Raw genomic sequence first — 22993 nt, forward strand, 5'->3', positions numbered from 1 at the left:
AATATTAGTACAGTGATGATTACTTTGTTTCATTATTAATATTAGTACAGTGATGATTACTTTGTGTCTTTATTAATATTAGTACAGTGATGATTACTTTGTGTCATTATTAATATTAGTACAGTGATGATTACTTTTACTTTGTGTCATTATTAATATTAGTACAGTGATGATTACTTTGTGTCTTTATTAATATTAGTACAGTGATGATTACTTTGTGTCATTATTAATATTAGTACAGTGATGATTACTTTGTGTCTTTATTAATATTAGTACAGTGATGATTACTTTGTGTCATTATTAATATTAGTACAGTGATGATTACTTTATGTCATTATTAATATTAGTACAGTGATGATTACTTTTAATATTAGTACAGTGATGATTACTTTGTGTCATTATTAATATTAGTACAGTGATGATTACTTTGTTTCATTATTAATATTAGTACAGTGATGATTACTGTGTTTCATTATTAATATTAGTACAGTGATGATTACTTTGTTCATTATTCATATTAGTACAGTGATGATTACTGTGTGTCATTATTAATACTAGTACAGTGATGATTACTGTTTCATTATTCATATTAGTACAGTGATGATGACTTTGTGTCATTATTTATATTAGTACAGTGATGATTACTTTGTGTCTTTATTAATACTAGTACAGTGATGATTACTGTTTCATTATTCATATTAGTACAGTGATTATTACTGTGTGTCATTATTTATATTAGTACAGTGATGATTACTTTGTGTCTTTATTAATATTAGTACAGTGATGATTACTTTGTGTCTTTATTAATATTAGTACAGTGATGATTACTTTGTGTCATTATTAATATAGTACAGTGATGATTACTTTGTCTTTATTAATATTAGTACAGTGATGATTACTTTGTGTCATTATTAATATTAGTACAGTGATGATTACTTTGTGTCTTTATTAATATTAGTACAGTGATGATTACTTTATTAATATTAGTACAGTGATGATTACTTTGTGTCTTTATTAATATTAGTACAGTGATGATTACTGTGTTTCAGTGGTTATTAATATTAGTTATTAATTATATTAGTACAGTGATGATTACTTTGTGTCTTTATTAATATTAGTACAGTGATCATGTGTGCAGACATAAAATCAAAAGTCTCTCCAGCTGTTTTATTAAAGCAGACTGACAGCTGATCAGCTGATCCGCCGTCATCAGAAACAGACGTCGCTTCACGTGACGCTACAGAGGAAAGGACGTCTCATGTCTCTTAAAACACATTTCCTCGTTTCCTCCTCACATTTCCTCCATGCATCCCTGGTGGGCGGGACTAAGACGCAAGGAAACGACGCAAGTGAGGGAATCGAGGAGGCAATTTAAGAGACTTGGCATGTACCCAAAGTCTCCCTCTGTGCTCCAGTGTTGTGATGTTGAAGCCCAGCGTTGGGGAGATGGTGCTGACGTCTTCTCCATTAACCTTCTTCAGGATGGTCGTCTTCCCCGCGTGGTCCAGACCTCTGCACGAACCAGGTTAAAGAAGAAAACACACACACACACACACACACACACACACACACACACACACACACACCTCAATGTAAATACCATTCATTGTGTTTACACTCCACAGTGGTGTTTTAGATCAAGCTCATGTGCAGCACTACCATGCAGCACAGGCCAGAGCCTGCCTCAATCCTTAACCATCCGACAGTTAAACTAATTATTTTACTCTGATTAGTTTTATGAACATCGACGACAACATGTTTCCTTTATGTTGCATGTCAAATTAAATGGTTAAGACAAATTAAATGAATATTGTTGTACATTTCTAGAAATGGCCGCTTCGAGTGTCTCTCAATGATGATAATTACACAGACCTGTACTGAATGACTGTGACTGCATTTAATTATTCTGATGTGAGACACGTGTTACATATAATATATAATATAATATAATATCATATTTTCCGGGCTCATGCTCGTGGAGCGGTCACGTGTTGGCCTGTTGGCTCAGTCCACCATGCTAAACGATGCTTTCTTTGCTTTACAGATGACGACGGGACATTCTGAAGCCACTTGCTGCAAAGGTAACTTATCTACACCACGTGGCTAATCTGGACATGACGTAGTATCGAGTTGTATTTGAAATAGTCTGCTGTAACTGAGCCTCGTGCTACAGTGATGTTCTATTGAACTCTCTCACTGAAAGTCTTTGAGGAAACTTCATCTCAAATTCTGAGTAGCATGAAACATCTTACAAGTGTGCACATGTGAAGGACTTCTTCAATCTTATGAATGTGTTTTTTTTATCCCCAGGTGTGAGCAGAAAATGTCTGAACCCTCTGCATGAGGTAATTCTAAAATTTCACATTAATAGTTTCTGTTATGGATCAATATCCATTGACTGGCTGTCAGGTGCTCTAGTGCTGCAGTGATGATCACTGAACTCTCTCTTACTGAATCAGTCTTTGAAGAAACTTCTTTACCAGATTCTGAGTAGCATATGAGCTCCACCCAACACTGTTAAACAACTTTGTTAATTTAGGACCAAATGGCAACCAATGAGGCATACTGTTACTACACTTTGTTGAGGAGTTGTATCATGTCCCGCCTAAACCTGAGCTCTTCTCCTTCAGATGTTCATGGCCGATCAGAGATGACGAGCAAGAATGAAGGACGTTGGCAGGTGAGCTAGACTGAACGGTCAAATTCCACAAGGGCCATAACTGATTATTATTTTTATTTTTTTAAAGACTAGCATGTGCCTGATTTTTGTGATGCCAAGTTATTACTCTGATCAGCCCTTGAATGCACTAAAGCTCAGATTTACCCCCCCGGCAGTGGCTAACAGTGATTTCTCTCCTTAGGTTCTGCTCTGTCCACTCACTAAACGCTACAAAGTGGCTGTAAAGTACACAGATGTGAGTAAAGCATGGGATTTGCTTGAGTTTATTCAGTTGTGGGGTATAAACATGATGATTACAATTAAAGACAAGCATATGCCTGATTCGAGTGATGTCACCCTTTAATCTGATTACTCCCTAGTTGTATCAATACAGTTTTAATTCCTAAGCAGGTGATTTACACAAAGGTTTTTCTTTCGTAGGTGGGAGATCTACCAGACGTTTGAGGAAAGATGTCACCTGGAAGTCATGCAAGTCTCAAATGAGTATGTCGAGTTAAATTAAATGCAACAACGTATTGATTACAAATGATTAAGTAAAGGGCAAGATGTTTCTGATGTTTGAAAGGATGACATGGGGTACCACCCATCAAATACCTGGACGACTAATGTCACATGGCAGTTTGTCACCAAAGCACTGATCAAACAGTGAACCTTAATGTGCCACACAATTGTTGTAGGACTCTACTTAAGTGCTCATTTCTCTTGCAGAGCCTTGATGGGATTCATGAAGAGCATTGCAGACTCACGGTAACTTTTTAATATCTCCTTCCCTAAAACATTATTTAAATGAGACTGTCCTCATAATGCAGTTGCAATGATGATGATACTTAGCTCACTTTGAACCAATGTGAAACGACACGAACTTCTGAGCAACTGCACTACTTTAAACTTCTTTGCAAGTTTAACTTGGCTTCTGTCTTGTATTTAGTCTTAATGCCTAATGATCTAATTCAAAAATTGGTCTCTCTGCACCCTGATCGTGAGATCCATGTAGCTTATTCTAGTTCCATAGTCAATGTAGGCGTTAACGTTTCCTACGGCTTCCTCTGACTGTGCAGTAAATGAACGTCGTCTTTTTTTTTTCCTACAGGTGATTCATTGACTACTTCGGCCTGATTGAGGTGTTCTACTCAAAGGTAAGACATTTTTAGAGACTTGGTGCCAATAGCCTTTATACCCAGACCTGCTGAAAATGATGAGATATATTTGGAATCTCGTTCGTCTGAACTCCTGTTGAGAAAACGAATAGCTGACATAAGCGGTCAGATCAACAGTGAATAGTGTTAGTCTTTTTGTGCTCAGATCTGACTGTAGTCTGTTGCAGGTGCCTGGCTTTGGAAGATGCTGCCCTCTGAGAACAAATGTCTTCATCCGGGTAAGTGTGCCCTTAAAGCATTTACAGGGTGATGCTCAAAACCCAGTCTGACTGTTCATTAGCTGATTTAAAACTAAAAATGTTAAGTTTCCTTTATGATGACATCCGCACACGTCTTACGCCTTGGTTCGATGCCAGAACCTGAAAAGGTGAACCCACTGGTGTTACCTTGGCAATAAGGGGAAACATGTTGGGGTTGCCAACGGTCTGAATGGAAACTGACTTAAACATGGCTGTATCTAAATCACATTGTGTGGAGATTCCTGCCAGTGAAATGTGGGAGAGAATGGTGGTTAAGACCATGAACAAATGTAGTGTCAGACCTGTGCTTTAAGATAAAGGAATGTCATGTCTATAGGTGACACTTAAAGCTATCTGTATTGGAAATGCCCTGAATTATTTTTCTTCACCAATTAGGTCTGAGCTGCCTGTCCCGTTATCCATCGACATACAAATGGCCAAGGTATGCTTGAATCTCATATATAAAGTTTGCTACAATCTGCCCTCTAGATGCCACTAAATCTTCCACACTGCTCCTTCAGTAGAAGTGATGAGTTACTTATTACCGCCCCAGTCTGAGAATTCATGACTGATTGGTTACCCCTCTGATCTCACTAGAAATGATGATTTAGTCGTCCACATGAATCAAACTGGACTGACTAACCCTTTCCACTGGTTACAGGTTTGGTTTCCCAGTCTGCAGTGTGAGGAACAAAAGACCAGGACTGTTGCAGGTATTTAATTTGAATTATAAAAAAAAAAGTGAAGTTTACTTGCTCACAAATTATGTTTAACCTAAGTAGAAGTGATGAGTTTCTTATTACCGCCCCAGTCTGAGAATTCATGACTGATTGGTTACCCCTCTGACTGCACTAGAAATTAGTATTTTTGTCACTCGGATTAATCAAACTGGATTGGCTAACCCCTGAATCTTGTTGCAGGTTTCTTGATGCTGTTTACTGTTCCCCACATTGAAGAGTTGGAGACGCCTTAGACTGCAGCAGGTAAATAAGCATGTGTGTATGTATATATAATATGTTTCTGGGATTGTTGACGTGATGCATGATACACAGCCCAGTCAAGGGAGCTCAACCACCCTTATCCTCTGGTGGGCCTCCTCTCCTGTTGACCCTGTATGGCACTGAGGACCCTGACCACGCAGGTGTAAAGTGACCTGCTGGAGTTCTGATTGAGAGGCAGTGCTGGCTTTGAGGGCATGACTGAAAATTTTAACTGATTACATCCCAGAAGCTAAATCCAACATTTATACAGCTGGAATTTTTTAGTATTACAGTTTGAAATGAACTATTTGGTTTGTCTTACTAGTCAATGTAATGTACATTGCTAAAATTGTCCAAAACTAAATGCACATTTTGATGAAGTGTTTTGTGTTTATGCTCTTGTCAGAGTCCAGCTGGATCTGCTGCCTACTGCTTTGGGCTATATGGTAAGAATAGAAAACTTGAGCCTTGATATTTTAATCTAGAAGTGATGATTTCTTATTACCGCCCCAGTCTGAAAATTCATGACTGATTGGTTACCCCTCTGATCCAAATTACACTGGAAGGTTATGGCTTAAGTTTATAGTGCTTGTTTCTAAAATGTTGTCTTGCTTTGCAGACCGGACTAGAACTTGGCTTCAGTCATAAAGAGGAGTTGTCTTATGCTGCCGACTAAATTGCTGCAGGAAGATGGCTACAAGCTCAAGGACTACTTCAGAAGACATGCTGCTTATTGTATCAGCAACTGAATAGATAACTTCTGTGTTCATCTAATTATGACTAGTTTGTATTGACCTTTCAACCCGTTTCCTGACTTGGATGTTTATTTCATAATAAATTGTTCATAAATTCAAGCATTTGTTTTCAATACAGAATGTTGTGGGTGGTTTAATACTGATGAAACTGGGAGTTAACAAAATGGTGGTAAATGCAGTGAAACTGCTACAAATGGTCACTTGTATTCACATAATTTGGAAAAGTATAATTGGCATTAAGTGATAGTTAACAGCCTTGCCTTTAGGTATAATCTGTAAATAGATTTTATTTTTTCACATTTGATAAGCCAGAAGTGGCTGACCAGCATAATCAAAGATCAATTGTTAAAACGAGGTCTAAATCAATGGTTCAGGCTGCAGTTGATACCAGACAGAAGGGAAATGATTATTGTGCAACTAACAGAAGTAATTTGGTTCTAAAGTTACCACCAAATGTTCAGACAGTAAAAGACCCGTCTGCATCAGTCACAATTGTCACATGATGGCATTAAGATTAAAAGCATTTTTGTGAACCTGTAGGTTTAATCCACAAACTTGTGCTCAAAGACCTGTTTTCTAATGTAATAAAATAATGGATGGGGTAAACTTATTCAAGAGTTAACATATTAGATGACGTACTTCAGAAATAAAACTACCTGTGGATTTCAACAGTGACAAAGTAATCTTTATTCAAAAGGAATATAAATGTATTAGAACAAGATTCATGTCAGGCATTGCATACTGTAAACAAACTTAATTTAGGTTTCATTATGTGTTCATTTTGACAAAAGCTTTTGCTGTTTCTGTCTCCTGTCTCAGACAATATCAGAATCAAATGTCAATATTAAATAAAATGTATGTAAACCAGGTTATATTCATGTTATGGATACAGACATCAGCACCCATGTCTGGTGACCTCAAACAGCTGATGGAACAAAAAGAGAAATTTGAGCTTGATTTCGATCACCGTAGTCCAACGATGAGCTTGGAGTCATGTCTGCGCTCAAACACTCAGTCAGTGGTGAAGATCCTTGCAGCGATATCATCTAGTAGCCAGTCCACTCCGGTTAACAGATTCTCTCCTGTGACTGCGCTGCAACCAATGATACACCAGTGATGACTTTTGATCTCATCCAGGGCCAGCGCCTGCAGGAAAAACACAATGACAACACACATTGTGATGCAATTTTCTGGATAATTCAAGTGAAATCTGACATGAAGAATTTAGAGCAGCAATAGTTATAACAAAACTGTTATCAATTATGTGAAAAAGTAATATCCCTGTAACATGGGAGTAAACCGTACCTCTCGTATTGCCTCTTTCGACAGGGCTCCTGGTAAATCCTGTTTGTTGGCAAACACCAGCAGCGTTGCACCAGCTAACCTCTGCATGGAGGAAAGGACAAACTCAAACAATGCACGAATAAAAACATGATTCTATTGTGGCTGACTCCAAAATAATAAAACCTGCTATGATGCAATACACACAACATGTGCTTCCCTATAACTCCAGTGTGTGTGGTGTGTACCTCCTCCAGCAGCAGTGAACTGAGCTCCTGTCTGCAGTCCTCCAGTCTGAGTCTGTCTGCGCTGTCCACCACCCACACCAGCCCGTCTGTGCTCTCAAAGTAGTTCCTCCAGTAGGAGCGCAGTGACTTCTGACCCCCTACATCCCAAATGTTCAATTTAAACCTAGAAAACACAGAGAGAAGGGAACATGAGGAGTTTTGAGGAAGACTGGAAAACTACATCCTGATAATGGATCCAGGCTTGGTAAAAATATCTGAATGCCTTAATGTGGGGGGAAAAAGGGGGTCAAAAAAAGAATAGAGGGGATTTAAAAATAACTTATTTAAGTAAGTTTTATGTTTTGAGTGAACAAAAGTATTTTTCACAGCAGCCATTTAGACAATGGCTCTATTCTCTTCAGGTGTCCAACTAACACACGAGAGAGCCAGTATTTATTTTAATATTCACATATACAGTACCAGTCAAAAGTTTGGACACACCTTCTCATTCAATGGTTTTTCTTTATTTTTATTTTTTTTCTACATTGTAGATTAATATTGAAGACATCCAAACTATGAAGGAACACATATGGAATTATGTGGTAAACAAACAAAATGCTCAACAAACCAGAATATGTTTTATATTTTAGATTCTTCAAAGTAGTTGAATGAAAAGGTGTGTCCAAACTTTTGACTGGTACTGTATGTTTTTCCTTTAGTGGCAAAGACTGTTAGCTAAACAAACCTCAAATATAAATTTCCCATTTAGAACACGATTTACAAAAATTACTGTGTGTGTGTGTGTGTGTGTGTGTGTGTGTGTGTGTGTGTGTGTGTGTGTGTGTGTGTGTGTGTGTGTGTGTGTGTGTGTGTGTGTGTGTGTTAGTTACCCTCTGTGCTCCAGTGTTTTGATGTTGAAGCCCAGCGTTGGGGAGATGGTGCTGACGTCTTCTCCATTGAACTTCTTCAGGATGGTCGTCTTCCCCGCGTTGTCCAGACCTCTGCACGAACCAGGTTAAAGAAGAAACACAGACACACACACACACACACACACCTCAATGTTAAATATCCTACTCAATGTAAATAAAAGAGCCTCACTGTCTCATTCACCCAGTTAATTAAGCATAGTTAGCACGACACAGCACGACATGCGTAGAATAAAACCTCCCAAGCACACAGCGTTGTCCTATGTTATCAAACTATACACTGTTATCCTGTTATTGACGCAGACAACAAGAATGCTACTTTGATTGAAGCTAAGCTAGTAAACATTACAGACAGGATACAGCATCAGCAGCCTCATCTCCCGCTCCTTCTGCTTCATCTTCTTTAAAATAGTCAGCAGACCCATCGCGACGGTGTGGCTCTCAACTGCAGTTATTAAGGAAAAGGCTACTTTTACTGATTTGTAGTTTTGTATGACAGATATTTAGCATCCATACAGAGCATGGCGTACCAGAAAGAGGTTGCTGTGCTAACCCCGCCCCACGCAGCTAACAATGTGACTGTTTGGTGGGGAGCGAACGCTGATTGGTTGTTGGAGACGTTCGAAGCTTGTTCATTGGTCAATGTAGTTCTTTAAGGTGTGACGCTGCGTGTTTGTGTGAGTTTGGTGCCCCCGTGTGTCTGTTGTGGGAATTACACATTTGACTTCTGCAATCTCGGGATTTTCTGCATGTCATAGTTTGTTTGCAAAAATTAGAAAGGACATGGACTTTTATATTTCCAAAACTACTAAATCTTCCAATTTTCAATAATACTATTAAATTGTTCATTTTCTATTCTAATTTGAATAGAAACAATATAAGTGTATACAGTATGTGTGTGTGTGTGTGTGTGTGTGTGTGTGTGTGTGTGTGTGTGTGTGTGTGTGTGTGTGTGTGTGTGTGTGTGTGTGTGTGTGTGTGTAGCATTGAGGGTCAACCACTACATTTTGTTCAGCAATCCTATCCTATTGTATATTGTAAATAAAAGAAACCTTGAAACCTTGGATACGTGGAGAACACAATTATACAATTCATGCCATATTCACCCAAGAGAAAACATACATATATACAAGAGAATGTAAAAAGTTAACTCTTGACAATGGAAATAATATTTTGAAAAACAATATCAACACAAGGCTTTTTCTGAAGCCTTCAACTGCAAAAAAAATTATAATTTAATTTTATGGATTATTTATTCAAAATATGTATTCAAGTGAATTTCAGTTACAGAGGGCAGCCAGACTGAGTGTGAATTATTCAGTGGAGAAGATAAACCTTATATAATGCTTAATTATCAAGTTGCTACGGTATTGCTTTCTTTTTTTGGAGGAATGGCAGAGAACTGGAACAATATTTAAGCAAAAGGACATTGAGTTTATAAGAGTATCGGTTAGAACCCTCCAGAACAACTCATCAACATTCTTCAATCGCAAAACTTTCCAATTTTTCCTTATTCAAATAAAAAGTTGTTTTTTTTTGTCACAGGGTTTCTTCATAAATAATATCTGATCATTTTTACCTACTCACAGTATCAGAGAATATTGTTAAAACTTTGGAAAGTAATCGTATACATCATATGATTAATCATAATGAAAAATGTATAAATGTACTTTATTCAGTTTATTGATGTGCTTTCAACCAAAAACATAGGTGTTATTTTTTTTTATAATAAGCAAGCATTACAACAATTTATGCATTACATTTTATGTAAGACAGATATTTTGAGGATTCAGGTTTATGAATACGTGATATTTACTATGAATTGAATGCCTAATCAAGTTCATCATATTCCTTGATAATACGCTCCGGTACACTCACTACAATATGAACACACTTGTGAAGTACATTTCTCGACAAACTAAGTGAAAACAATACATATATTTGTAAAACCTTTTTAGTGTGTTTTTCTTTTCTTTTTTTTTTACCTCTTTGAGAAGAGATTAAGTCAATATCACATTAAGTTACATCATATCCTGCAGAGAAGCGGTAAACCTGGAGGATTCATTTCCTGGCAAAAGCGCTTGAGAAATCCCCGGCACAACCTTCTTCATTATATGGTCATCAAGCCCCGACCTCTTCCTGTCCCCCAACATCTTTTCCCATTCATGTATCATGGTGCGTTCATGTGCTATCGAAAATATTAAGCCAATGGAGCTTTATCTTAAAAAACAAAACAAAACAGCAGCCATTTGAAAAAAAAAAAAATGTCATAGCGTCACAACTTCTAAACATTCCCACTTTTAAGTTTTTTTTTTTTTTGTACTGTTAAAGACACTGGAACCAACATAGTACACGTGAAGGCAGCACAGATCCCACGCAGCCCTTTGCCTTGCAATGGGTCAGTTTAAAATAAAGAGAAACTGAAAGCATCATGTTGCATCATAGGCTGTCTCACAAGACATCAGACACACAGGTGGTTTACACATTTACAGAAGAGTCTTCAAGAGTTTGCCTGGAGCTGCAGAGGCGCTGGTTGTGCATCCACTTGGGGGCTTTAATGGCAGTGGTTTCACCTGCAGGCGTGCAGCACGGATGATCCGAGCTCGGTGAAGGTGCATCAGTCTACAGCCAAGAGATGTCCCCGTTATTCATGGACACTGGGTATGAGCTCAACAGCCCCGGATCGGTGTCTGCTGAGGGGAGCAACACCGCTGGATCGGTAAGTAGACCTCCTCGTTCTCCTCCTCAACTAGTCAATAATAGACTCTAAACACATCATATCTGCGGTAAAATGTAGTGCAGCTTTTATACTAGAATAATAAAATATCCCATGTAAAAAGCCTGCAATAAAAGGCTAATATGGGAATAAAGGAGAACAGTAAAGTAACCATATATTTGTATTGATTTATACCACTTTGTTCTAGGCATAGCTTGTTTTTGTCTTATTCAAAGCACATTGTAGCATATTTTTGAAAACTGCTCAACAAATATAGTAAAAATGAATGTATTACTCTAAAATCAATCAAAAGGACAATAAGTGATACTATAGGAATTTCACGAATATAAGGTCTTGTGGTTGGAGAGGCATACCATATGCTGTGATTGCCAAGTCCCGGGTGTTACCCCTCAGCTGTCCACTATCAAATAAAGGCAAAAACAGTCCAAAAATACATCAAATAGAACCATCCAAACACCTAAAAGTGGTCTGAAAAGACCAAAAAGTGCATTGTGTTTCCAAGGTTCAAACACTAGCGTTCCTTTCTACTTTGTAATATCTGGTGCTGTTAGGATATTTAACAGTTATTATGTTGTGGTGATGATGATTGACACAAAAGTCCTTAAAAGGAAATGGGGATGATGCACAAGTAGGCATTTGAAATCACACACAGATTCAGAGTATACAGCCAATGAATCCTAGATGAGTGTGGCTCACTGTATCTACTGCATTCATCTTTACAGGAGAGAGAAGAAGGGGGACAACAGATGGGAAGCCGAGGGAGAAAACGACAAGAGAAGAACAGGCACGCTGCGAGGAAGAGCCGCAGGAAACAAACAGAGAGAGCCGATGAACTTCATGAGGTCCGAAACATTCACTTCTTATGTTCCTTCTCCCCTTATCTTCCTTAGTTACACCATCACTCATTCACTCAGTGAGTCTCCCTTTCGGTCCCACTCACAGGCTGTGTGACAAGTGGTTGTGTAATCTGACAATATGCTCACAGCCGTTTCTTGTAAATACTCTGCTTTAGCAGAAGGGCTTCCACTCCCTCTGGTATGCCCTCCCCATTGGCCCTCCCTTTCCTCTACACACAAGCACAGACTAACACACACACACACACACACACACACACACTCCGCCTCTGTTTTTCCCTGCATGCTACTCTCCCTGAGGGAAAAATTCCACAGGTTGTGTTAGACATGGAAACACACACACATTATGGACTCTCTGAAGCACAATGTCATCTTTCTGAAAAAAACTTAACTCAACACTATTTATGTATTTATTCCTTTTAAAATCAGATGTTATAACCTCCTACAATACTACAGTAATTCCTCTGAAAAAGCAAGAGGTTCTTTTAAGGACCTTTTGTACAAATGTGGTGTTAAAGGATAGTTAGTACTCTGCATTTTTGGGGTATGAAGATTTGTTTTGTGTTGACATTTATGTTGCTGTTGTTAATGATATTCATCACAAATTTAGTTTTATATGGTGTCATTTTTGTCTCAAGAGGAAGATTAAAAATGACATTAAAGCGAGGGTTGGTGATGTTGAGAAGCTAAAAAGAGTATGCTAGATTTTAAATCTGATCCAACCAATCCAATAAAAGTAGCTAACAGTTCCAAAAGTTCCCTTTAGGTCTCCCTCCAAAGCCACTCCCCCAAAAGTTTTATAATGAACAAAATCATAGAAACATGACTATTGCTAATACTCCATCCAGTCATTTAATTTCGGACAGCCAGATTTAAAAAATAAACAATTGTCAGTGCTTTTGATGTATTCATTGCTGTCGGGATGTAAAGAGATTTTCAATAAATGTAACAAAAAGCAATTTACAACCCAAGCTTTAAAAAAATTGTTTGCCATTTTGTGAACTACGCTTATTTTCCCTCTTAAGCCAAGTGTTAGATGAGAAGATTGACTACTACCACACAGAGTGGCATCGATCATCTTATGTGACTCTCGGCAAGAAAGCGAATAAGCCTAAGGTTAATATCAATTTTTATGAATCAGTCACATGTGATTTATTACTTGTAGGCTATGAAACCGTTTCGATACACACACACCCATGAAATGTGTTATATGACTCTACTGATGATGATGTGGACATCAAACCTGTAGTTCACATGCTGCACCTAACCGCCTGGTTGTGTACTTTTCTGTTTCAAACTGATTACAGTTGGCCCTAATTTCTTTTAACAGCACCTACCTGCTTTAACTGGTTGGATAGGTTTGTGTTATCTGAATTTATGAATGGCTGTGTGTCTTTTGTGTGGAAGGAGCCCAGACTTTCGCTTTCTCTCTCTCTTCTCTTTCAGTTCTGCTCCTTCAGGTTCATTTTGAAGAAGCATTGCTGCCATGAACTGGTGTGATTCATGAAAAATACAGAGTGTGTGTCAGCAGTTCATGGGTTAAAGGGTCAGCGCATGTGACTCACAGCTCCATAGTACCACGTATTTGACCGTGACCCCTTGGACCTTGGAGGAATATAGTAGAAATGTAATTTCTCTGAAGGATGACACTGTTCTTCTGAACGTTATTCAAGTCAGGACTTGCGTCATTTGGGGTCAATGGAGATGAATATCGGCTGCCAAGTGTTTTCAGGCTGCACTGAAAAGCTTAATGAGACCTTAAAAGCGAGAGTTTAGTTGATTGATAACCCAGGATGAAACAATTCTAGAAACTCTAAATAGGAACTGCTTTATTTTGGCTCTTAATTTTACAAATAAAGCATACTTATTCTGCTTCAATTAGCAGGGAATCACCTTTTTTGCCCTCTCCACCACTTACTCCCTCCTGTCATGCTGAACTTGCAGTACCGTCACACAAGAGCGATATTTCAGTTCTGCTTGGAGGTTTCGACGTTTGCCGTGCAGCACCAACTCTATGGCGGTTGTGCTTTTTATTACAGCACTCAAGAAGAGTCTAAAAGAAGGGTGTCTTGATAATGCTTGGCTGTAGTCTGTGGGTTATCTTTTGATGTATGTCTGTAATAATAATTTTATTGCTTATGAGTGCCACTCTTAGGGATAATAAAGATAGACATGACTCAACTGACGTTAACTCTTTTTTTTCTTCCTCCCTTTTCTGTCCTGCCCCGTATTCCTGTTCCCCCGTCACCCTCTTCTCATTAGGAGCTCCAGTGTCTGGAGCAATCAAATTCAGCTTTTAAAAAGGAGATCGCCGCATTGAAAAAAGACCTCCACCTCTATACGACAGCTCTGGAGCACCACAAGCCTTTGTGCCGCCTCAAAGACTCCGCATCCAGCTCGACAACCAGCCTCTCAGTTTCCCCCTCAGCCGACTGTCAGAACAAATCCAGCCCCCCTGGAGTCCCACCCCGGGCCTCACGCTCCGCTTTTGCTGCTGCCCCTTCACTCTCTACCTCCTTGACCTCCAGCCTGGGTCTTCAAACCAGCGACTGTGTTGAAAGCACACATCTATCATCTTTAACCCCTCCAACAACCACAACATTAGCCACGCCTCGTGGCCCGTCTACTGAACTCTTCACCTCCTCCAGCTCTGTGACAGCTCCTGACTCTGTCTCTTTCTCTGCAGTCCGGACTCCTCGCTCTCTGTTTAACGGACATTCCCCTTCTCTGATCACATCGAGGCCGACAAATGTTCCGCCTGTCTGCACCAGCCTTGTTTCGCACCCTGCACCCTCGAGGTCAGGTGGCGTCCATGAAAGCTCTTCAACGTCAGCAAATGCTCACTTCTCTCCACTTCATCCTGTAGCACTGGATGAATTCCTAATGACACAAGCCTCTTTTCTTCCTGCTTCTTCGAATGTAGTTCCCCTTCATTCGTATTTGGCGGCTGAAAACGCAGGTTTGGATTGTCCCATGAATGTGTCCGAGCTTCGTCCATGTCAGTTTAGCAGAAATTCAGTGAATTCAAGTTCCCTTTTACCGCCATCTTACCAAGATCCTCATCCTCAGTCCCTCTCAATGTCCTCTCCTGCCTCTGCTTATAGTCAACAAGTCTCATTCAACTGTGCATCTCTGCTTTCCCTGCTCACTGTCCCGAGTCCCCTTAATGTGTCTCTGACTACCTCCAGCAGCTTTGATGAACCAGTCCCGCAACCCCCACCCTTGGTGCCTCTGTTGGAGGATACCCCAAGAGATCTCTCCCTTTCTGAGCTCCTGGAGGTCAACGATTGGATACTGAGTGGGGCTAGTCACCTGTAGCACTACATGTCACAAAGCAAAGCAAGGCCACTTTCCTTTAGCCAAAATAGTGCTTTATTTTTTATATTTCTGTATTTTGAGCAGTTTATTCAAACTCTGCTGAGCAGCTACAGCAACAACTGAAGGATGCAACCTGACAGATTTAAACATCTGTTGGGATGCATATGTTGCTCATAATAGGTTTCAGCTTCTTAAAGGGAGACTCACATTTAGTATTGAGCTTCCATATAGTTGGCGGTCTCACAATAGCCAAACTAAAGACAAAATGGTCAAAGCCAATACAGTATAAGCAAACATATCCCAGCTGTAAGGGTTGGTGTGGATCAAGATCCAAAAACACTGGATCCTAAACTTCTCACAATGCAACCTAGAGCATATTTTAGTTAGATGCTTGTAAATGGCCATGTCTTTCAAGCTCCAGTTTGTAACGCAAGCTCCCTGTTCTAAATTTGAAGCCTCCCGTTTCCTTTGATTAACGGCAAAGAGCGCCGACAACTCCCGAACGCCTAGCGGAGGTTTCAGAGACTGGAGTCAGGTGATCAAGACCAAACACCAAAAAAATTACTCAACATTTGAGACTTTTTCTTGTAATTTGGAAAGGGTGGAGTACTCACTTCCTTGCCACTTCATGGAAATGTCAGAAATTTCCATCTGTGACTGGAACCGCTTGTGTGAACACACAAAGTGCCAAAGTTAAAGATTATCGGCAGTTATGATTCAACTCCAGGAAACTTTATTCTGTCATCCTTCTTTTATCCTCTTTTTTTTTAAAATACACACAGTCTCACATATTTTGCTGCTACTGATGTACGTCAGTCAATTTGCTGATTGTTAATTAAACTTTTTTACAGCTACAATTATTTATTTTTCAATATTTCAGATAAAACAATAGATTTATCTAGATTCTTCTCACTTCAAGTTATAGAATTGCATTATTTCTACTTACTGTAATTATGCTAATATATAATTAATTATTATTATTATTTAGGTATTTGACCAGCTTACAAGAGTCCCCAGATGATATGTGTGACCTTTAGTTTGTATATTTAAGTAATTGCAAATAGTTTGGGTATGTTTATTATTTATGTGTCTACCGCTATCAAAGTTCAAATTGACATAGAGATGTGTGCTGATCAGAGGGTTAATAATTGCTCACAGCTCTTCTTTTTGTGGTCCCCTAGTGGTTCCATCCAGCCATGATTATAAATTGAATTTACAAGTTGAATTTATGTGGCAACTAGTGACCCACAGTGCCCCACTAACACCCCTCACTTTGGGTCTATTGTAAAAAAAAAATAAAAAAAAGTTATGTTATTGCTAATTACCTTATTGTGTTCATATCAAGTAAGACAAATGAGAGAAATAACTTAATTCTTCTTTTTGACTTCCTCTCCCTGTAACTGACAATAAGAGAACTATGGGGCTGCTCAAACCTGTTGTATAGGAAGGCCCGCTGTAAATAAATGAATAGTGGATTGTATTCTTTATCTAATTTTAGGACTTATAGCTGGGCTTTTGCACAATGATTGTATTAAAATTAAGATTTAGTTTTTTAAAGGATGTTTTTATTTTTAGATTATTCTGCTTTATTTACACTATGTCTTTTGCTGTAACGGACACTGTCACTGAATTTGCAGACTTTGGGAATATTTTCTATTCAGATTGAAATATCTCAACACCTTTTGGATATTATGTTATTTTGTACAGATATTCATGGTCCCCAGAGGACAAATCCTCACGTCGTGGGTGATCCCCTGATGTATTTTTTTGTGCAACTGTCAGCTTGGCAAGTGAGTGAAATGTTGGCTGGATTGCCATGACATTTGGTGCAAACATTCATGTTGCCCTAACAAATAATTGTATTTACTTTGGTGATCCTCTGACTTTTTCTTTAGCGTATTTATTGGGTCCAAATTTCAATTTGTTGATAAAATACCTTTTAAAGCTAAACATTTTCCCGCCTCAGCTTTATTTTTTTGCTAATAGGAAATCTTAGCACACAAACATGCTACACTAACGCCCAAAGCACTGCTGTGAATGTATGTGCAGCCTCGCAAGAAGCATTAACATTTAGTCTTAGTTAATAGATGAAACAGTCTATTAATAGAATGTAGACACATGTTACCAGATTGAATATAGACTTGAGGAGATGTTTGATGGATTATCTCACAGTTGTACAATGCAATAATAGAGTGCTGTTAACCAGAGTGTTTCTAAATGTCAGAGCATTATTAACAGCCTCTGGTGCTGATGGCAAATGAGAAGGAGACCAGCAGAGCTCTCAGACTCTTACCGGACTGCCGGTCCCCCCGGTATTTTTCCCAGAAGGCAACCGGCTGAGCTCATCTGCGACACAACACTGAGGAGGAGGATGAGGATGAGGAGGAGGAGGAGGAGGAGGAGGAGGATGAGGGGGGTAATGGGGCACGCACGCCCTTGTACTGAATATAAGATCATAGGGCTGGAGTGTGTTTATGTTGAGAAGAGCACTGAGGAGGTTTCACTAATAAAAACACATCTTCTGCCAGCCAAGGTGTGACTTTGAGAGGAAGATGAAGGCGCGTGAATAACTGCGCTTTTTTTGGGGGGGGTGCGTGTGCGCGTCTGTGAGCACAAGAGAACAAGTGGCTTAGTGGAGACAAGAACAATGGATGGGACTTGATCCTCATAAGACAACTACATCAACACACAGAAACGCGCTCCCCTCAAATAGGAAGCGAGGAAATATGGGGATGGGGGTGGAGGAGGATGGGGAGGATGGAGGAGGATGATGGGAGGATGGAGGAGGATGGGGGAGTCAGACAGAAACGCTGATCAGCGATGCACTGCTGGGGAATAGAAGGGGGGGTATTTCATAATCGGATGAGACCACAGCCAGAGGTGATGCATTGACAGCAGAGGAGTGTGAGGCATTAATGACGCATCTGTTCAAAATGAACCGGGTTTAATAGGCAAAGTCAGACCACATAAATAAAGGAAAATAAATAAATAAATCCATCCTATAGCGTCATCCGCATTGAGGAGCCTCATTCCTCTCTCTCCTTGCACCACCTCTAGGCTGAGGAACCAGCAGCAAGACTGTGTGAGTGAGATAAGGTAGCATCCGGTCACTGCTTTCAAAATAAAACCTTTATTAAGGCGCCTGAACGACATTTTCTTACTTACACAAGTATACATTACCACTGATCAAACCCTTACGGTGGCTTTTATCCAAAGAATATGATATGCTTACAGTCAGTAGTATATTACATTTATTCACCCATTCACACACTGATGACAGGCTACCATGCAAGGTGCCACCATCAGACTCTAACTAACATTCATCATCCAGTCCAGATGGCAAGCCTTCAGAGAGCAACTTGGGGTTTGTCTTGCCCAAGGACAGGTCGACTGCCGAAGCCGGGCAAGAACTTAACCCTCCGATTGGAGAACCGATTGGAAACTACCTGTGGACTGCTTTCCACTATGATTTGCCCAGCCACAAGTATAATTTTTTTTTTTGCCACTGATCAAACCCTTACGGTGGCTTCTCGCTTCTGGAGATAATATGATATGCTTTGAAGATCCTGGTGTGTTTTATCACTTAAGCAAGTTAAATACTCACCAAGGTGTTCCAATGTAAGGTGTGAGTAATGTGTGAGGAGAAATAATAGCTATTACGGTCTCTGGTCATGCCAAGGGTTGGAATAATTCTGAGCTATTTGAAAATAAATCAAGCATGTCAATTTTCATTTTGTTTGAACAAAGATTTTTTACCCAGGGGCGAGAATACCGGGATAAAATGGTGTGCGAAAGAGATGAGTATCAATGCTGAATGTAAAGAGTAACTGCACTGTAATTATTGTCTGAGTGGAGGCTGCAATGTCCAAAAATCCCAACATAGAGTGAAATGTTTGACTGCAAATTTATTATATGGAAAATGTCTGTCCACTGATCCAAAGGCTTTTGACAGTTGACCTGGACCCCTTCTCAGTGAATACTGAGTGGTGCATTTGTTCAGGGTTCAGTCTCCTCTATTGCTCACTAAGATAACTAAGCATATATTTATCTTACTTGACCCTTCAAATATAGGCCTGTGGGTTAAGCTGTTGTGTAGCTGAATGATTGAAAGATGCAGAATCTGCCTTGAGATGTGTTTTCTTTCAATTCTTAAGAAACGTCAGTAAGTCTCACACTGCTGGCCCTAGTTTACCCTCCTATTTGGGGATAGTGCAGCCCACAATTCTAACTTACTGTATTTACCTAGACGTGCCTTGTGCCTTTTTTAAATTCATATTTACTGTTGGTGGAAAGAAGTACACTTGAGTTGTATTTGCACCTATAGCATGTGTTAATGTGCAACATAATCTCTGTGAATCAGATTTAGAGACAACAGTTCTACAACATTCTGGTCTATTCATTACATTACATTACATTACAGTCATTTAGCAGACGCTTTTATCCAAAGCGACTTACAGGAAGTGTATTCAACATAGGTATTCAAGAGAACTACTAGTCACCAGAAGTCATAAGTGCATCTCCTTTCTTAAACAAGCATCTCAAAGCATAAGCCAGAGCAAAAGTATAGTGCAGAGGCAGATTACTATGAAAACAATAATTGCAACAGACTAATGCGAATATAGTAAGTGCTACAAACTACTACGAATTTCTTTTTACAGGCATCAGTCCAGGTGAGTCTCAGGTTCACTGTGCAGCAAACGGTAAATGTATTAATTGTGACTTTCTTTGAGAATAGGCCTATTGGAGTTAGACGAAAACATCAAGTACCATGATTAATTCCTTCACGTGCACTTTTAGGCCCTGTCATGAAAGGGTCCGTGTATCACCATGGGGAGCAGAGCTTTCAGCCGCTCTGCTCCCAAACTCTGGAACTCACTCCCACCTCACATCCGAAATATTGACTCCCTCCCTCAGTTCAAATCCTCTCTCAAAACCCACCTTTTCAGGATAGCATTTTCACTGTAGTTGTCATGTTTTTTACTTGCACTTTTAATGGTTTTGTTATTTGTTTGCCCTTGTTTTAAATTGTTTTAAATTTGTAAAGTGTCCTTGAGTGACCTGAAAGGCGCTGTTAAATAAAATGTATTATTATTATTATTATTATTATCAAAAGACCTTCATATTTCAGCCATGTGAATATTCTCAAATGAGTTTGTGTTGAATCCCACGCTTTTGTTTTCTCTAGCTCTGAAACTTTTATTCTGAAACTACTTTGCCTGGTTTCCTGTGTGTTTCTGACTCTTGACGCAGCTCGCTGAGGCGCTGTAGGACGACCGGATAACGGGAACCGAGAAGGGGGACAGGAGCAAAACGCGTCAGTCTGACAGACATAGACGGGGTGCTATTGTATAACACGGGCCTTCAGTCTTTTTTCACTCCAGGTTTTTTTTTGCAGGAGGAACCCGCTGCTCTCTGTTATTTTTTTCTTCTGTTTTCTTTCTCTCTCTCTCTCTCACCGCGGAGGTGGAGACGGAGGACCTGCACATGTCTGCGCGGTGAGGGAGCGTTTGTTTCCCCGCCCTGATACGGTTGGAGGACGGCAGGAGGAGGAGGAGGAGGAGGAGGAGGAGATTGTTTGGAAGGGGTTTAAACCGCAGCGAAAACAACATTTTCCCACCTCTGAGAGAAAATCATTGAAATAAGCAGGTGCGGCCGAGAGAGGATCCGCTAAAAAAAAAAAAAAAAAAAAGCGAGAAGGACAACAGTGATGCGGCAGCCGAGGTGGGCCCAGATTGATGATTTTATGATATCATCATCCACCGCCAGGACCGATCACTGATTGTATTGATAAGGAGCATCTTCGAGGAGAATAAGCTATAAACTGACCTGGGTTCCGTTTGTTTTGCGTTTGAGCTGGACAAACAGCAGGAGGAGGAGGAGGAGGTGTATCTGTGTTTGATTGCAGGCGCTTTCTTTACATAACGAGCTGTGTGAGAAATACATATCCTAATTTAGGCCGATGACTTGAGTCTGTGTGTGACGCCAGTACAGCAGCAGAGAGGCGTGTGTGTGTGTGTGTGTGTGTGTGTGTGTGTGTGTGTGTGTGTGTGTGTGTGTGTGAGAGAGACGAGCGCCTGTCTGAGCATCATCTGGTAGCTGCACAGGCTACTCCTCCACGGGGATGATACACGAGCCATTTTTTCATCTGTGCGTGAACTGAACAGAAGAATCAGGGATGGTGCTGATGCTGCCGCTGCCATTTCCTGTCCGGCTCTGATAGAGACAGCGAGGCGCAAAGCACGGGACTGGACATCCAGAAAATCTCTCTCTCCTCACCTCTCCTCCGCCTCTGCACCTCCTCCCCCCTTTAACTCCCCCTCCCCTCCCCTCTCCTGCTCTTCCTCCTCCACCTCCACCCCGGAGCGTCTATTCATTCTGATCAATTGATAATATCTGTGATTCACAAAACCACCCACACCTTCATCCGTATACCTCCATCCTCTCCTCCATTCACCCATACATCCTCAAGGCACGCACGCATACTCCTCCACCACCACCACCACCACCACCACCACCACCACCATCACCACCGCCATCTACAGCCATCATGGAGACGACCAAGCTGCCTCCGACCAGCCCGTCCTCGCCGACGACCAGCTTCTCGGTGCCATCCGCGGAGAAGGTGGACGGCTTCCCGCGGAGGTCGATGCGCAGAGCCCGGCAGAGGAGGTCCCACAGCTCGTCCCAGTTCCGCTACCAGAGCTCCCAGGTGGAGCTCACCCCACTGCCCCTGCTCAAAGGTGAGACACTGCGTAACTGTAGTAGCCACGGGTCAATATATTATAGTGAAAGGCCTTTCAAAGGGGTTAAAGGGTCCAACAAGGTCACCATCAACTCACTGCTTTCACTTTATCTCCATTGTTTAAACACCTCCAGATGAAAGTGAAGGCCATCTTCTGACTTAACACAAGACACCAGTTGATCAGTACTGGGGGGAATTATTTCTATTGATAGGCGTCCAGTGGTACATATTGTCCTCTCTGTCCTTGTCCTTTCTAACTGACAGAGGTGATAGCAACGACTTTGATTTATTGTCTGATAGGAGCCAGTGTGGTTTAGGATTCTCTTATGGTCATATGGTTTTAGGCGTGTTGTCGGTATCATCTCTTTTAGGGCTTTTATCTCTTTGTGGGCTACAACCAACAATTAGTTTCATGAATAATTAATCATTTTTCAATTAAATTACAGAAAAGAGGAAACGTTGTCCATCCAAGGTGACATCTTCAGGCTTGTTTTGCAAGACCAACAGCCCACACCCAAAAGAAAACCATTTTTCAAATTGAAACCAGAGATATCCCGCCAATCCTTAGAAGCTGAAATCAGTGAATTTTTGTTTGAAATATCACTCAAATGGTTAATTCATTATCAAAATAGTTTCATTTATACTTTCTATCACTCAACAATCCATTAATTAAATCACATGTGTTTTGTACCCTCTAATATTTAAGTTATATTGAGATTGAATTATTGCTAAAGCAGAAGAAGGAAATATAACTTCAAACTAACATTGTATGAGGGTGGACAACGTTTGTATGTTTTATGAAGAAAATATACTTTAAACTTCTGTTTAAAGAGTTTGACAAAATGTTCAAGTTCAAATTCATGTATGCAGAGTCCCTGAGCTTCACGTGGACCATTTACACAGCTCTCTATGATAGGTAAATAGGAGAAGCATCTCACTATTATGAGGCCTTTCTCCTTGACATACCACTGCCTGGGTTAATTGCCTCAGTAGATGAACCTCAAATAAAAACGTACAGAAGACAAAACATACTTGTACACTTTGTGGCTTTATGTATGTACAGATCTTGATATCCCTCATAAATGCAGTAAAAGGTG

General features: G+C 40.1%; 3 protein-coding genes, 1 long non-coding RNA gene and 6 other non-coding genes across 11 annotated transcripts in view; 9 read left to right on the forward strand and 1 right to left on the reverse strand.

Moving 5' to 3' along the window:
* The first annotated feature begins 1289 nt into the window (after positions 1-1289).
* On the forward strand, positions 1290-5910 carry LOC129093894 (uncharacterized). Of its 2 annotated transcripts, XR_008531315.1 has the most exons (14): positions 1291-1525; positions 2045-2081; positions 2311-2345; positions 2631-2680; positions 2862-2915; positions 3101-3163; positions 3389-3427; positions 3771-3816; positions 4005-4055; positions 4473-4518; positions 4738-4789; positions 4997-5059; positions 5463-5502; positions 5676-5910. It is a non-coding gene; the product is annotated as an uncharacterized LOC129093894 (long non-coding RNA). The 2 variants fall into 2 exon arrangements; XR_008531316.1 differs by lacking the exon at positions 2631-2680 and having other exon boundaries at positions 1290-1525.
* Positions 2421-2495, forward strand: LOC129093940 (small nucleolar RNA SNORD26). Its single transcript, XR_008531335.1, has one exon. It is a non-coding gene; the product is annotated as a small nucleolar RNA SNORD26 (small nucleolar RNA).
* Positions 3490-3554, forward strand: LOC129093936 (small nucleolar RNA SNORD29). The gene has a single exon (XR_008531331.1). It is a non-coding gene; the product is annotated as a small nucleolar RNA SNORD29 (small nucleolar RNA).
* LOC129093956 (small nucleolar RNA SNORD22) lies at positions 4146-4271 on the forward strand. Its single transcript, XR_008531348.1, has one exon. It is a non-coding gene; the product is annotated as a small nucleolar RNA SNORD22 (small nucleolar RNA).
* LOC129093949 (small nucleolar RNA SNORD31) lies at positions 4596-4670 on the forward strand. The gene has a single exon (XR_008531344.1). It is a non-coding gene; the product is annotated as a small nucleolar RNA SNORD31 (small nucleolar RNA).
* LOC129093948 (small nucleolar RNA SNORD31) lies at positions 4854-4927 on the forward strand. The gene has a single exon (XR_008531343.1). It is a non-coding gene; the product is annotated as a small nucleolar RNA SNORD31 (small nucleolar RNA).
* LOC129093941 (small nucleolar RNA SNORD31) lies at positions 5537-5610 on the forward strand. Its single transcript, XR_008531336.1, has one exon. It is a non-coding gene; the product is annotated as a small nucleolar RNA SNORD31 (small nucleolar RNA).
* Positions 5911-6480: 570 nt separating the features above from the next.
* arl2 (ADP-ribosylation factor-like 2) lies at positions 6481-8794 on the reverse strand. Its single transcript, XM_054602013.1, has 5 exons — positions 8606-8794; positions 8210-8320; positions 7341-7503; positions 7117-7197; positions 6481-6957 (listed from the first exon to the last, which is right to left on the reverse strand). The coding sequence occupies exons 1-5, from the start codon at positions 8668-8670 to the stop codon at positions 6823-6825; spliced, it is 555 nt and encodes a 184-aa protein (XP_054457988.1). The 5' UTR covers positions 8671-8794; the 3' UTR covers positions 6481-6822.
* Positions 8795-10741: 1947 nt separating this feature from the next.
* Positions 10742-17499, forward strand: batf2 (basic leucine zipper ATF-like transcription factor 2). Its single transcript, XM_054601552.1, has 3 exons — positions 10742-10964; positions 11705-11824; positions 14099-17499. Exons 1-3 carry the CDS (start codon positions 10881-10883, stop codon positions 15152-15154), a joined length of 1260 nt encoding a protein of 419 aa, XP_054457527.1. The 5' UTR covers positions 10742-10880; the 3' UTR covers positions 15155-17499.
* Positions 17500-21701: 4202 nt separating this feature from the next.
* ppp2r5b (protein phosphatase 2, regulatory subunit B', beta) overlaps positions 21702-22993 on the forward strand; it is a 30991-nt gene continuing 29699 nt past the window's right edge. Inside the window, exon 1 of the mRNA XM_054600953.1 lies at positions 21702-21894. Within this exon, the coding sequence (XP_054456928.1) occupies positions 21702-21894 (193 nt within the window). The remainder of the gene's footprint in view (positions 21895-22993) is intronic.

Source organism: Anoplopoma fimbria, chromosome 7 (assembly GCF_027596085.1).
Source record: "Anoplopoma fimbria isolate UVic2021 breed Golden Eagle Sablefish chromosome 7, Afim_UVic_2022, whole genome shotgun sequence".
NCBI lineage: Eukaryota > Metazoa > Chordata > Actinopteri > Perciformes > Anoplopomatidae > Anoplopoma > Anoplopoma fimbria.

Bases quoted from the DNA above. Each gene is read 5' to 3' on its own strand.
- arl2 (XM_054602013.1), bottom strand. From the start codon at position 8,670: ATGGGTCTGCTGACTATTTTAAAGAAGATGAAGCAGAAGGAGCGGGAG. The intron at 7,198-7,340 runs GTACACACCACA...TCCTCCATGCAG, and splicing joins GTTCACTGCTGCTGGAGGAG to AGGTTAGCTGGTGCAACGCT. The intron at 6,958-7,116 runs GTACGGTTTACT...TTTTTCCTGCAG, and splicing joins CGAAAGAGGCAATACGAGAG to GCGCTGGCCCTGGATGAGAT.
- batf2 (XM_054601552.1), top strand. From the start codon at position 10,881: ATGTCCCCGTTATTCATGGACACTGGGTATGAGCTCAACAGCCCCGGA. The intron at 10,965-11,704 runs GTAAGTAGACCT...TCATCTTTACAG, and splicing joins GGAGCAACACCGCTGGATCG to GAGAGAGAAGAAGGGGGACA. The intron at 11,825-14,098 runs GTCCGAAACATT...TCTTCTCATTAG, and splicing joins GAGCCGATGAACTTCATGAG to GAGCTCCAGTGTCTGGAGCA.